The sequence below is a fragment of the Bombina bombina genome, chromosome 1, assembly GCF_027579735.1.
Source record: "Bombina bombina isolate aBomBom1 chromosome 1, aBomBom1.pri, whole genome shotgun sequence".
Classification (NCBI taxonomy): domain Eukaryota; kingdom Metazoa; phylum Chordata; class Amphibia; order Anura; family Bombinatoridae; genus Bombina; species Bombina bombina.
In genome coordinates, this window is record NC_069499.1 from 1,486,143,159 (window position 1) to 1,486,156,179 (window position 13,021).

Sequence of the window (13,021 nt, forward strand, 5' to 3'; positions counted from 1 at the left end):
CTATAATAAGTGTTAATTATAATGTTTAATACATTTCTATGTAGTTTTAGAAAATTATAAATATTTTTTTTCGGTTTACTATCCCTTTAATATAATGTTCTGCATACTATTTTTCAAGCTAATCTTTGCTTTAAATTTATAATTTTATTTAGCATTTTTTGTGTTTAACACCCCTTTAACATTGACTTCAATTTTGACTTCCAGATGCCTTTAGTTTTAAAACCATACCAGTTTAACAATTGTGCTACATCCCTATAGACTTTAAAAGGATGAATATGCTAATGTTCTTAATATAGCAGAATCCATATCTTCAAGTCACAAAAAGTGACTTTATTGCAGATAAAAGAACAGTCCTGTAAATGCTACATTTAGCGCTGAAACCAGTTGTTGAAGCGCTTTCTAATATAAGGTTTTGTAATGGCCTGTTGGTTAAAAAGCTGACAACCCTTTCTACTGATACATTTTTCCTATTTATTCTGTTTCTCTAGGTGAAAGCTTACACTCAGCTGAAGATGGCCGGTCTATACCCATCAGCATACTGGATTGGACAAGCAGTAGTGGATATGCCTTTCTTTTTCCTGATCCTAATTGTAATGAGTGGGAGCTTGTTGTTTTTTGACAGTGGGATTTCTGTTAGTGCTGTAACATGCGTATGCGTGGTAAGTTCACTTACATATTTAAGTTTGTATGCAATATGTTTTTAAAGGGAAGTGAAGGTGGAAGTTAAAGGGACATGAAACCACATTTTTCTTTCATGATTCAGATAGAACATACAATTTTTAACAAATTCCAATTTACTTCTATTATCAATTTTGCTTCATTTGGTCTTGGTATCCTTTATTGAAGGAGCAGCATTGTATTACTGGGAGCTAGCTGAACACACCGGTAAGCCAATGACAAGAGACATATATGTGCAGCCACCAATCAGCAGCTAGCTCCTGAGTCTGCTTAGGTGTGCTTTTCAACAAAAGATATCTAGAGAATGAAGCAAATTAAATAAGAGAAGTAAATTAGAAAGTTGTTTAAAAGTAGGCTCTATATGAATCATGAAATATTTTTGGGGGTTTCATGTTGCTTTTAAAAAGAACAGTACTACTTTTTAGTTGCATTAGAAACATTTTGTTACAATATTGATTTAAGAATAATTTGTACAACAAACATTGAAAAAATTGTTATATTAAAGGGACACTGAACCCAAATTTTTCCTTTTGTGATTCAGATAGAGCATGCAATTTTAAGCAACTTTCTAATTGACTCCTATTATCAAATTTTCTTCATTCTCTTGGTATCTTTATTTGAAATGCAAGAATGTAAGTTTAGATGTCGGCTCATTTTTGGTGAACAAACTGGGTTGTTCTTGCTGATTGGTGGATAAATTCATCTACCAATAAACAAGTGCTTTCCATGGTGCTGAACCAAAAAATAGCTTAGATTCCTTCTTTTTCAAATAAAGAAAGCAAGAGAACAAAGAAAAATTGATAATAGGTGTAAATTAGAAAGTTGCTTAAAATTGCATGCTCTATCTGAATCACGAAAGAAAAAATTTGGGTTCAGTGTCCCTTTAACAAATTTTAGCTTAATATTGGTTTACATTTTAGTCATGTGGTCAGTAATATCAGCCGGTTGGTATGCCCATTAAGGTCCATATTACGAGTGGAACGTAATATGGACCTTAATGGGCATATTGGGTTAAATTCCCAATATGATCTAATTAATTATTGGGAGTAATGATTTGCCCTCAGTAACTTTTGTCTATACTACAGACCCTAGTCAGTCCCATGCCACACATACTCTAACTTTGTGGATATGTTTTGAGCACGCCCAGTATTTAACATTTAAAACTAGATACTATATATATTTTTTAAAGCTAGTTAATATTGAACATTGGGATAGGCTCATATCAAGTACTTTATCTATGTGTTTATGTGTTTCATAAGTATAAACTATGCATAGTCAATAGATTTTCAATAATGGACTAACTGCCAGATGGCCTTAGATCAAAAATAATATGTATATTGATAATATGTATACCATATTTATCAACATTAATATTAATAATTTTTATCTATATTAATAACTCTCACAGTCGCACAGTCTACAAAACAGTGACGGCATGTATATTCACCAATTTCTGCACTTGTGCACTGTGCGTGGATATTGAGGTTAACATAATACATGAGATGACCAGTTTTTATAGTCCAATTGTGGTTTATATATAAATAGACCCGGAACAGGGTCCTCCCTTCCTATTAAAGGTATGATGTCAGGGCTTCTTGATAAAACATGCAGTTGACAAAATATATATATTCACTAATATGTAAGAATATTCTATCAAGTGAGATCAGAGTGTGCAGTACCGCCCCCATTTGTTTTTATCCAATCACAATACTTTAACCTCTCATAAATACACAACTGTTAGTGTTTTAAAACAGGCTAAGAGTAAGGCTACGGCCGAAACGTGTAAGCTTGTCTAGGAGCGTTTGTACACATTTTTTCCATGTTGTCTTATAACACTGATTTTAAAAGTATGGATATTAATACATTTTGAACTTTTAAATACTTTTTGGCCCCGGATTCCTGCACTTTTTTGTATAAATTGTTATTGAAACTTTCAAATGTATGATTTGTTTTAGAAAAATGTCCCTTTAACATAGTAGTTGACACTGCTGTAAATTAGTCTCCAATTACTTTTAAAACCAAAGCTGATATGATTAAATGATAATGTTTTATTTACTACAACTCGCTCTGTTTCAGATGTTCTGTCTCATTGGCTACGTCCCTGCTGTCATACTCCTGAGCTACGTGGCATCTTTTACCTACAAAAAAATTACCAACACACGGCAGTGCTGGTTGCTCATCTTTGCAATAGTGAGTAATGATTTGTTGACAAGAAGGATGTTTGTTTATTGATATGAAAATATGAAATACTTCCTAATGGTTGTGTAATAGGCCATCCTACTAAAATACCTTTTTTATTGTTCAGCTAAGGTAATTCTTTCTTTCTTTCCAATGGCATGGAGAGTCCACTAATCCATTCTAATTGCTAGTGGGAACTCAACTCCTGGCCAGCAGGAGGAGGCAAAGAACACCCCAGCAAAGATGTTAAATATCACTCCCACTTCCCATAAACCCTCAGTCATTCTTTGCCTTGTACATCAGGAAGATGTGCGAAGATGTTTTTGCCTCAGCTGAGGCTTCTTTTGGGAGGAAAGCTGTGGTGCCTTCTGTCCGCCTGTCTTGTTTTCCATCCCTTCCATTCTGTGTCATCTAGCTTGGGTATTGGTTCCCACTAGTAATTAGAATGGATTTGTGGACTCTCCATGCCATTGGAAAGAAAACAAAATTTATGCTTACCAGATAAATTATTTTCTTTCCTGGCATGGAGAGTCCACGACCCGTCCTTATTTTAAGACGGGTTTTGTCATTTTCTAAACCTCAGGCACCTCTATACACTTTGTGTTCTCTTCTCTTTCCATATTCCTTCGGCTAACTGACTGGGGGTTTATGGGAAGTGAGAGTGATACTTAACAGCTTTGCTGGGGTGTTCTTTGCCTCCTCCTGGTGGCCAGAAGTTGAATTCCCACTAGCAATTAGAATGTATTCGTGGACTCTCCATGCCAGGAAAGGAAAGAATTTCTAAATTTTGTTTTTACATGACAGGTCAGAGGGAGACTTAGGGGCTATGTAATAGCTCCTCCTCCCCATTAAAATGACCTAATCCCTAGTGGGGTAAAAGATCGTTGTTTGTAATGGTGATAAACCGCATCCTAGGGGGATTAATGACCACTCATTTGAAAGAGGACATTATCCCCTTTTACCTGTCCCTATCAGAAATGGCGGGGGGGGGGAGGTGGAGGCTCTGTTAGAGTGCTTTAACTGTTTCTGCAGGTTATTACTAATATTTCAGTGATCATCTGCTCTTTTTAATGAGATTTAAAGGACATTTGGATAAAGACAAAAAGCGCTATGTCGTAAGAGAAAAAAGACAATGGATAAATGTACAATGAAGAAGCTTATACTCAACATACTTATAAAGACATTCCACCACTTTCAGGGAAAGATATGGAAAGAAGGAGAAAATATGCTTATTTCCAAACACATTAACTAAGTAAAATGCATTGGATCACAAGTAAAAAAATACAAGACTATTAACCCTGAAGTAACATTTTTATTAAAAAATATTGACATTTAAAAAAAAAAATGAAATGTCATTATGAGATTGTTGTTACTCTCAGTTGTTTATCCCTAGTCAACTATGTCCTGAACCTATGTGAGCTGAGCCACTACAATATACCCAGCATGTCTCATTAGCACTATAGTGTGCTCCATAATATGTGAGTATCTCTCCAAAGGGATAAGTTGGGATTTTAAACTGTACTGACTGATCTGCACTAGGAGTCGCCCTCTGTATACCATTCCATATGTCCTGAACCTGGCCATTCTGGAACAGTCACTGCATTAAAATAGTTAGGGGACTAAGGGGTAAGGGACTTATTATCCATTTTGCCTGCTGGAGTTTATTAAATTGCTTACAAATAGACCCTTTACCTTTTGTTTTTTCTGTGTAATTGCATGTTGAATCTGCCATCTGTACTGGAAACTTCAATACTTAAAGGACAGTCAAGTCAAAATTAAACTTTCATAATTTAGATAGAACATGCAATTTTAAACAACTTTCCAATTTACTTTTATCATCAAATTTTCTTTTGTTCTGCTGGTATTCTTTGTTGAAAACTAAACCTAGGTAGGCTCAAACTGATTTCTAAAACGCTGAAGGCCACGTGCATTTTATTAGCTTTTCACAACTAGACAGGGCTAGTTCATGTGTGTCATATAGATAATATTTATGAGTTAGCACTGATTGGCTAAAATGCATGTCTGTTAAAAGAACTGAGATAATGTGGCAGTCTGTAGATGTTTAGATACAAGGTAATCACAGAGGTAAAACGTATATTAATATTACAGTGTTGGTTATCCAAAGCTGGGAAATAGGTAATAAAGAGATAATCTATCTTTTTAAAAATAAAAATGTACAAGCAGACTGTCCCTTTACGCATTGACTATAGAAAAGCTAGATAAACAAGATCCTGCATAGGAAATTATGCTCCCACTGGGGATGGGGGTGGTAGATAAAGGAACTAAAATGTTAATGGGACATGAAACAGCTACCTATTTATGCTTTTAAATAAATGATACCAAAAGAACAAAGGAAATTAAATAATAAAAGTACATTGGAAAGTTGTTTAACAATATTTGCTCTACCTAAATAATCAAAGAACATTTTTGGGTTTCATATCCCTTTAAGTATTGGGCTGTGGTTTACAGACATATAAGGTATCAGGCATAGAGAATAATAAGATAAGATGATCTGAGCTCCTTGTAGGTTCAATCTATTGTAAGAACAAAACAAACTATTTTATATACTGAACAAAATAAACCTAAAGGAACAATTTACCATACATGTTATACTCTGCAGCAGGTATAACAAGTCATTGAAAACACTAAAGGGGCACTAAAGTCAAAATAAAACTTACATGATTTAGATAGAACATGTCATTTAAAAATACTTTCCAGTTTACATTAGTTCCTACTGAGCATGTGCAAGATTTCACATTGTATATATATATATATATGAGCCTGTGATTGGTTGATACCAGTCACATGATACAAGGCGGGGTTATGGAAGAATTTTTTAAATTTGTCATAAAACATTCTGCTGCTCCATGCTCCTTTGAAATTCAGATAAAGTGTTATTGCATTGTCTTTTCATTATGTACTTGTTATGCAATTCTAATGTATTTAATGGTTCTTTAAGGGTGAAATCATTGTGCTGTGCTTTTAAATATCTGTGTCAAGGTGTATTATAGGTAAGAAAATGCTCATATATTTATATTATTGTAAACTAGTACATACTCTCTCTCATTTTTTCTCTAGGCAGCATTGATATCAATTACTGTCACTGAGGTAGCATCCATCATAGGGAATAATCTAATAGCAACAGTACTTCATCACCTATTTTGTATATTGGTGCCATTGTACCCACTAGTAGGCTGCATAAATTGCTTCATACAGGTAAGTACTTTTCTATGTGTAAGTATTTGATAAAGAGAATACATTCTGATTGTGACAATGGTGCTAATTTCCTCCCAGTCTCTGCCCTCATTCATATAAGATCAGAGCTGAAAGTAAACTGTGATTCCCATTGTTAAGTAACTAGAAACCTACCAGTTTCACCCTTTACAAATACATTTCGGATCTCTGGTTAATTCTATAAATATGCCCCAAATGTTCCCAAAATACTGTCTATTGCAGTTTAAAAAAAAAAAAAAAAAGATGGCACCCGGAGGCAAGACTCTACATTCAAAATATTTTATTATTGGCAAGACGCCTCATCTTTCAGAATTGGTTAAAAAGAAACCCTACTACTGTACAAGCTTTAAAACACAGTGTATTAGCTCAAATCTTTATGGAGCAATTCAATGGAATGGGAGATACGCAAATAGAGTAAAGATGTTCATAGAAAAATGGGGACCTTATATCTCTAGACTACAAATTCAAACCCAACACACTCTCATAACCCCATTTAAAAATACAGAATACATACTCAACGCGCAACTAAGAGGAGAGTGCAGATTGGAGAACTAGGTCGGCTGGGGTGCGCCCTAGGGAGAGAGATACTGCAGTTGACAGATGGGACGCTCCTGTCGAAGGGCAGGTGACGTCCTAGGTACATAGATATGGCGAACCTTAGCTGGATACAACCATAGATAAGAGAACACGGAAGTTTGTTTGTTTAGTAAGTAATATAGATAACTTTAGTTATATAAAGAAAATTGTCACAGAATGTCATGTAATGGAGTAACTAAAACTGATTGGATACAGGAACTAAGACTTGGGAAGAGAATAACCAACAAAGTCATAATGTGAACTATACTCAACTTCCAAACAATTGTTTGATTTGCAATGTGCATGTCTGTATCTATTTTGCCTATTCTGTGATGAATGCAATAAATAAACATTTATATTAAAAAAAAAAAGATGGCAGCATCTTTATTTTTTAATAAACTTACTGCACTAGGCAGTATTTTGGGGTTACAGTTGGTGGCAGTGGGGTGTTAGAAAAAAAGTGCCTTTACATTGTGGTTAATGGGATTTGTTTGTTCCCAGTAAATATATATGCTTATGTACATATATATTTGATTGCCATCGCTGCGCTGGTGCTGAAGTTCTGATGCTGTCTGTGACGGCATCAGAACGAGGCTCCCATAGGAGCCTATGGCTATAGAAGCACACTCTTGTGAGTGCAATGTTTCCTGGAAATGCGAACGCAAGCTCACGTTCGTATTTCAGCTAACTTTTAATACCAGCATACACTATTGTGTGCTGGTATTAAAAAGTGCAACGTTAATATTGCTTGTATGAAAACGATATATAGCGCTCCACTTGTAATCTAGCCCTAAATATTTTACAGTTAAAAGCTTTTACATAAACTGTTTTGCAAGCTAGATTAAGGTTGTATAGTTTGCTTTTCCTGTATTGCTAATGGTTTGCTTTGATGTCTAATGCACCATTTGTTTGGGCACCTCATGCAGTTATAGGTGTTAATGGCAGGAGACACCCACTAAGGAAATGCTTGAAAATATAAGTGAAGTGATGCTCAATACATTTTAAACATGATCTCTTTCTTTACAGAAGGACAGTGTCTATAAATCAAAGTTATTGATCCTGATATTGGTATTGTGAAAAGGAGTATGAGTTTTGAGATCCTTTCTCTATTTGAGTAGAACTTAAATTCCATCGCTAATTCATTTCATTGGGTACTGTCACTCTACATGAATAATGAGATATATCTGCAAGTAAAAAACTGTATTAATTTATACAATGGAATGCTAAAGGGAACATATATTTCATAAGATGGTGAGACTGCATTAGCCATCAGATGTGAGATTAATGTCAGTCCACAAGGAGGTGGCAAAACACCCAACATAACAGAGCTTTTAATCCCACAGACTTTCTTATAATTCCTCAGTCAATTTTTTTGCCTCCAGCAAGGAGTGATGGTGAAGATTGAAGTTGATCTTCATGTTGGTTGACGGGGGTTCGCTGACCAATTTGAGACTCATTTGTTCCTCAGAAAACATACAAACAAGGCAGAGGGGTAGATACAAATTTAGTCTGGCAGTGAAAATCTTCTCCCAATGTGAAGATGCCACCACCAGGTGAAATGTGGGCATGCCCATCAATCTCACAGTCTACAGTGTGATGCTCCTTGTTATAACCTTACAGATACTTGGCACTGTTCTTGCACTGCCTCGGATGGGCGGTCTATTGTTGATCAATCTTCTACATCTAAGGTGCTGACAAGTAAGTACCATGCACCTTCATATCCCGCAGGCTATTAGCATGATCATGTACACATGTTTCACATAGCCTAGACACATAGATACATACATAATTTACCAATGCATACAGTTTAGGCACTTAAAGTTAATGTAAATTTTGATGCTAAAGTGCCCGGTTTTTAAAAATTTGATTAAAAACAAGGGCACTTTAATTCATAAAAATGTACATTTCTCCAACATAGGTGTGTCCGGTCCACGGCGTCATCCTTACTTGTGGGATATTCTCTTCCCCAACAGGAAATGGCAAAGAGCCCAGCAAAGCTGGTCGCATGATCCCTCCTAGGCTCCGCCTTCCCCAGTCATTCTCTTTGCCGTTGTACAGGCAACATCTCCACGGAGATGGCTTAGAGTTTTTTAGTGTTTAACTGTAGTTTTTATTATTCAATCAAGAGTTTGTTATTTTAAAATAGTGCTGGTATGTACTATTTACTCTGAAACAGAAAAGAGATGAAGATTTCTGTTTGTAAGAGGAAAATGATTTTAGCAACCGTTACTAAAATCGATGGCTGTTCCACACAGGACTGTTGAGAGGAATTAACTTCAGTTGGGGGAACAGTGAGCAGACTTTTGCTGCTTGAGGTATGACACATTCTAACAAGACGATGTAATGCTGGAAGCTGTCATTTTCCCTATGGGATCCGGTAAGCCATTTTATTACAGACAGTAAATAAGGGCTTCACAAGGGCTTTTTAAGACTGTAGACATTTTCTGGGCTAAATCGATTTATATATAAACATATTTTATACTCCATAGCCTTGAGGAATTATTTTAATCTTGGGAATTTTGTAAAATAACCGGCAGGCACTGTATTGGACACCTTATTCTCTAGGGGCTTTCCCTAATCATAGGCAGAGTCTCATTTTCGCGCCTGTATTGCGCACTTGTTTTTGAGAAGCATGACATGCAGATGCATGTGTGAGGAGCTCTGATACATAGAAAAGACTTTCTGAAGGCGTCATTTGGTATCGTATTCCCCTTTGGGCTTGGTTGGGTCTCAGCAAAGCAAGCTGAACCTGATGTGATTACATTTAAATTTAAGTTGGAACATCTCCGCGCTCTGCTTAAGGAGGTGTTATCCACTCTGGATGATTGTGAGAATTTGGTCATCCCAGAGAAACTATGTAAAATGGACAAGTTCCTAGAGGTCCCGGGGCCCCCCGAAGCTTTTCCTATACCCAAGCGGGTGGCGGACATTGTAAATAAAGAATGGGAAAGGCCTGGTATACCTTTCGTCCCTCCTCCCATATTTAAAAAATTGTTTCCTATGGTCGACCCCAGAAAGGACTTATGGCAGACAGTCCCCAAGGTCGAGGGGGCGGTTTCTACTCTAAACAAACGCACCACTATACCCATAGAAGATAGTTGTGCTTTCAAAGATCCTATGGATAAAAAATTAGAAGGTTTGCTTAAAAAGATGTTTGTTCAGCAAGGTTACCTTCTACAACCAATTTCATGCATTGTCCCTGTCACTACAGCCGCGTGTTTCTGGTTCGATGAGCTAGAAAAGGCGATCACTAGTAATTCTCCTTCTTATGAGGAGATTATGGACAGAATCCGTGCTCTCAAATTGGCTAATTCTTTCACCCTAGACGCCACTTTGCAATTGGCTAGGTTAGCGGCGAAAAATTCTGGGTTTGCTATTGTGGCGCGCAGAGCGCTTTGGTTAAAATCTTGGTCAGCGGATGCGTCTTCCAAGAACAAATTGCTTAACATTCCTTTCAAGGGGAAAACGCTGTTTGGCCCTGACTTGAAAGAGATTATCTCTGATATCACTGGGGGCAAGGGCCACGCCCTTCCTCAGGATAGGTCTTTCAAGGCCAAAAATAAACCTAATTTTCGTCCCTTTCGTAGAAACGGACCAGCCCCAAGTGCTACGTCCTCTAAGCAAGAGGGTAATACTTCTCAAGCCAAGCCAGCCTGGAGACCAATGCAAGGCTGGAACAAGGGAAAGCAGGCCAAGAAACCTGCCACTGCTACCAAGACAGCATGAGATGTTGGCCCCCGATCCGGGACCGGATCTGGTGGGGGGCAGACTCTCTCTCTTCGCTCAGGCTTGGGCAAGAGATGTTCTGGATCCTTGGGCGCTAGAAATAGTCTCCCAAGGTTATCTTCTGGAATTCAAAGGGCTTCCCCCAAGGGGGAGGTTCCACAGGTCTCAATTGTCTTCAGACCACATAAAAAACAGGCATTCTTACATTGTGTAGAAGACCTGTTAAAAATGGGAGTGATTCATCCTGTTCCATTAGGAGAACAAGGGATGGGGTTCTACTCCAATCTGTTCGTAGTTCCCAAAAAAGAGGGAACGTTCAGACCAATCTTAGATCTCAAGATCCTAAACAAGTTTCTCAAGGTTCCATCGTTCAAAATGGAAACCATTCGAACAATTCTTCCTTCCATCCGGGAAGGTCAATTCATGACCACGGTGGATTTAAAGGATGCGTATCTACATATTCCTATCCACAGGGAACATCATCGGTTCCTAAGGTTCGCATTCATGGACAAGCATTACCAGTTCGTGGCACTTCCGTTCGGATTAGCCACTGCTCCAAGGATTTTCACAAAGGTACTAGGGTCCCTTCTAGCGGTGCTAAGACCAAGGGGCATTGCAGTAGTACCTTACTTGGACGACATTCTAATTCAAGCGTCGTCCCTTCCTCTAGCAAAGGCTCACACGGACATTGTCCTGGCCTTTCTCAGATCTCACGGATGGAAAGTGAACGTAGAAAAGAGTTCTCTATCTCCGTCAACGAGGGTTCCCTTCTTGGGAACAATAATAGACTCCTTAGAAATGAGGATTTTTCTGACAGAGGCCAGAAAAACAAAACTTCTAAACTCTTGTCAAATACTTCATTCCGTTCCTCTTCCTTCCATAGCGCAGTGCATGGAAGTAATAGGTTTGATGGTAGCGGCAATGGACATAGTTCCTTTTGCGCGCATTCATCTAAGACCATTACAACTGTGCATGCTCAGTCAGTGGAATGGGGACTATACAGACTTGTCTCCGACGATACAAGTAAATCAGAGGACCAGAGATTCACTCCGTTGGTGGCTGTCCCTGGACAATCTGTCACAGGGGATGAGCTTCCGCAGACCAGAGTGGGTCATTGTCACGACCGACGCCAGTCTGATGGGCTGGGGCGCGGTCTGGGGACCCCTGAAAGCTCAGGGTCTTTGGTCTCGGGAAGAATCTCTTCTACCGATAAATATTCTGGAACTGAGAGCGATACTCAATGCTCTCAAGGCTTGGCCTCAGCTAGCAAAGGCCAAGTTCATACGGTTTCAATCAGACAACATGACGACTGTTGCGTACATCAACCATCAGGGGGGAACAAGGAGTTCCCTGGCGATGGAAGAAGTGACCAAAATCATTCAATGGGCGGAGACTCACTCCTGCCACTTGTCTGCAATCCACATCCCAGGAGTGGAAAATTGGGAAGCGGATTTTCTGAGTCGTCAGACATTACATCCGGGGGAGTGGGAACTCCATCCGGAAATCTTTGCCCACATTACTCAACTGTGGGGCATTCCAGACATGGATCTGATGGCCTCTCGTCAGAACTTCAAGGTTCCTTGCTACGGGTCCAGATCCAGGGATCCCAAGGCGACTCTAGTAGATGCACTAGTAGCACCTTGGACCTTCAAACTAGCTTATGTATTCCCGCCGTTTCCTCTCATCCCCAGGCTGGTAGCCAGGATCAATCAGGAGAGGGCATCGGTGATCTTGATAGCTCCTGCGTGGCCACGCAGGACTTGGTATGCAGACCTGGTGAATATGTCATCGGCTCCACCATGGAAGCTACCTTTGAGACGAGACCTTCTTGTTCAGGGTCCGTTCGAACATCCGAATCTGGTTTCACTCCAACTGACTGCTTGGAGATTGAACGCTTGATCTTATCAAAGCGAGGGTTCTCAGATTCTGTTATTGATACTCTTGTTCAGGCCAGAAAGCCTGTAACTAGAAAAATTTACCACAAAATATGGAAAAAATATATCTGTTGGTGTGAATCTAAAGGATTCCCTTGGGACAAGGTAAAAATTCCTAAGATTCTATCCTTTCTTCAAGAAGGATTGGAGAAAGGATTATCTGCAAGTTCCTTGAAGGGACAGATTTCTGCCTTGTCTGTGTTACTTCACAAAAAGCTGGCAGCTGTGCCAGATGTTCAAGCCTTTGTTCAGGCTCTGGTTAGAATCAAGCCTGTTTACAAACCTTTGACTCCTCCTTGGAGTCTCAATTTAGTTCTTTCAGTTCTTCAGGGGGTTCCGTTTGAACCCTTACATTCCGTTGATATTAAGTTATTATCTTGGAAAGTTTTGTTTTTGGTTGCAATTTCTTCTGCTAGAAGAGTTTCAGAATTATCTGCTCTGCAGTGTTCTCCTCCTTATCTGGTGTTCCATGCAGATAAGGTGGTTTTACGTACTAAACCTGGTTTTCTTCCGAAAGTTGTTTCTAACAAAAACATTAACCAGGAGATAGTCGTGCCTTCTTTGTGTCCGAATCCAGTTTCAAAGAAGGAACGTTTGTTGCACAATTTGGATGTTGTTCGCGCTCTAAAATTCTATTTAGATGCTACAAAGGATTTTAGACAAACATCTTCCTTGTTTGTTGTTTATTCTGGTAA

The 13,021-nt window shown here is 38.6% G+C and overlaps 1 protein-coding gene across 2 annotated transcripts in view; it reads left to right on the top strand.

Annotated features, from left to right (window-relative positions):
* Positions 1-13,021, top strand: part of ABCA5 (ATP binding cassette subfamily A member 5) — a 477,891-nt gene that overhangs the window by 335,602 nt on the left and 129,268 nt on the right. For both annotated transcript variants that reach the window (XM_053707235.1, XM_053707226.1), the window contains exons 24-26: positions 489-659; positions 2,755-2,868; positions 5,935-6,072. In XM_053707235.1, the coding sequence (XP_053563210.1) occupies positions 489-659; positions 2,755-2,868; positions 5,935-6,072 (423 nt within the window). The remainder of the gene's footprint in view (positions 1-488; positions 660-2,754; positions 2,869-5,934; positions 6,073-13,021) is intronic.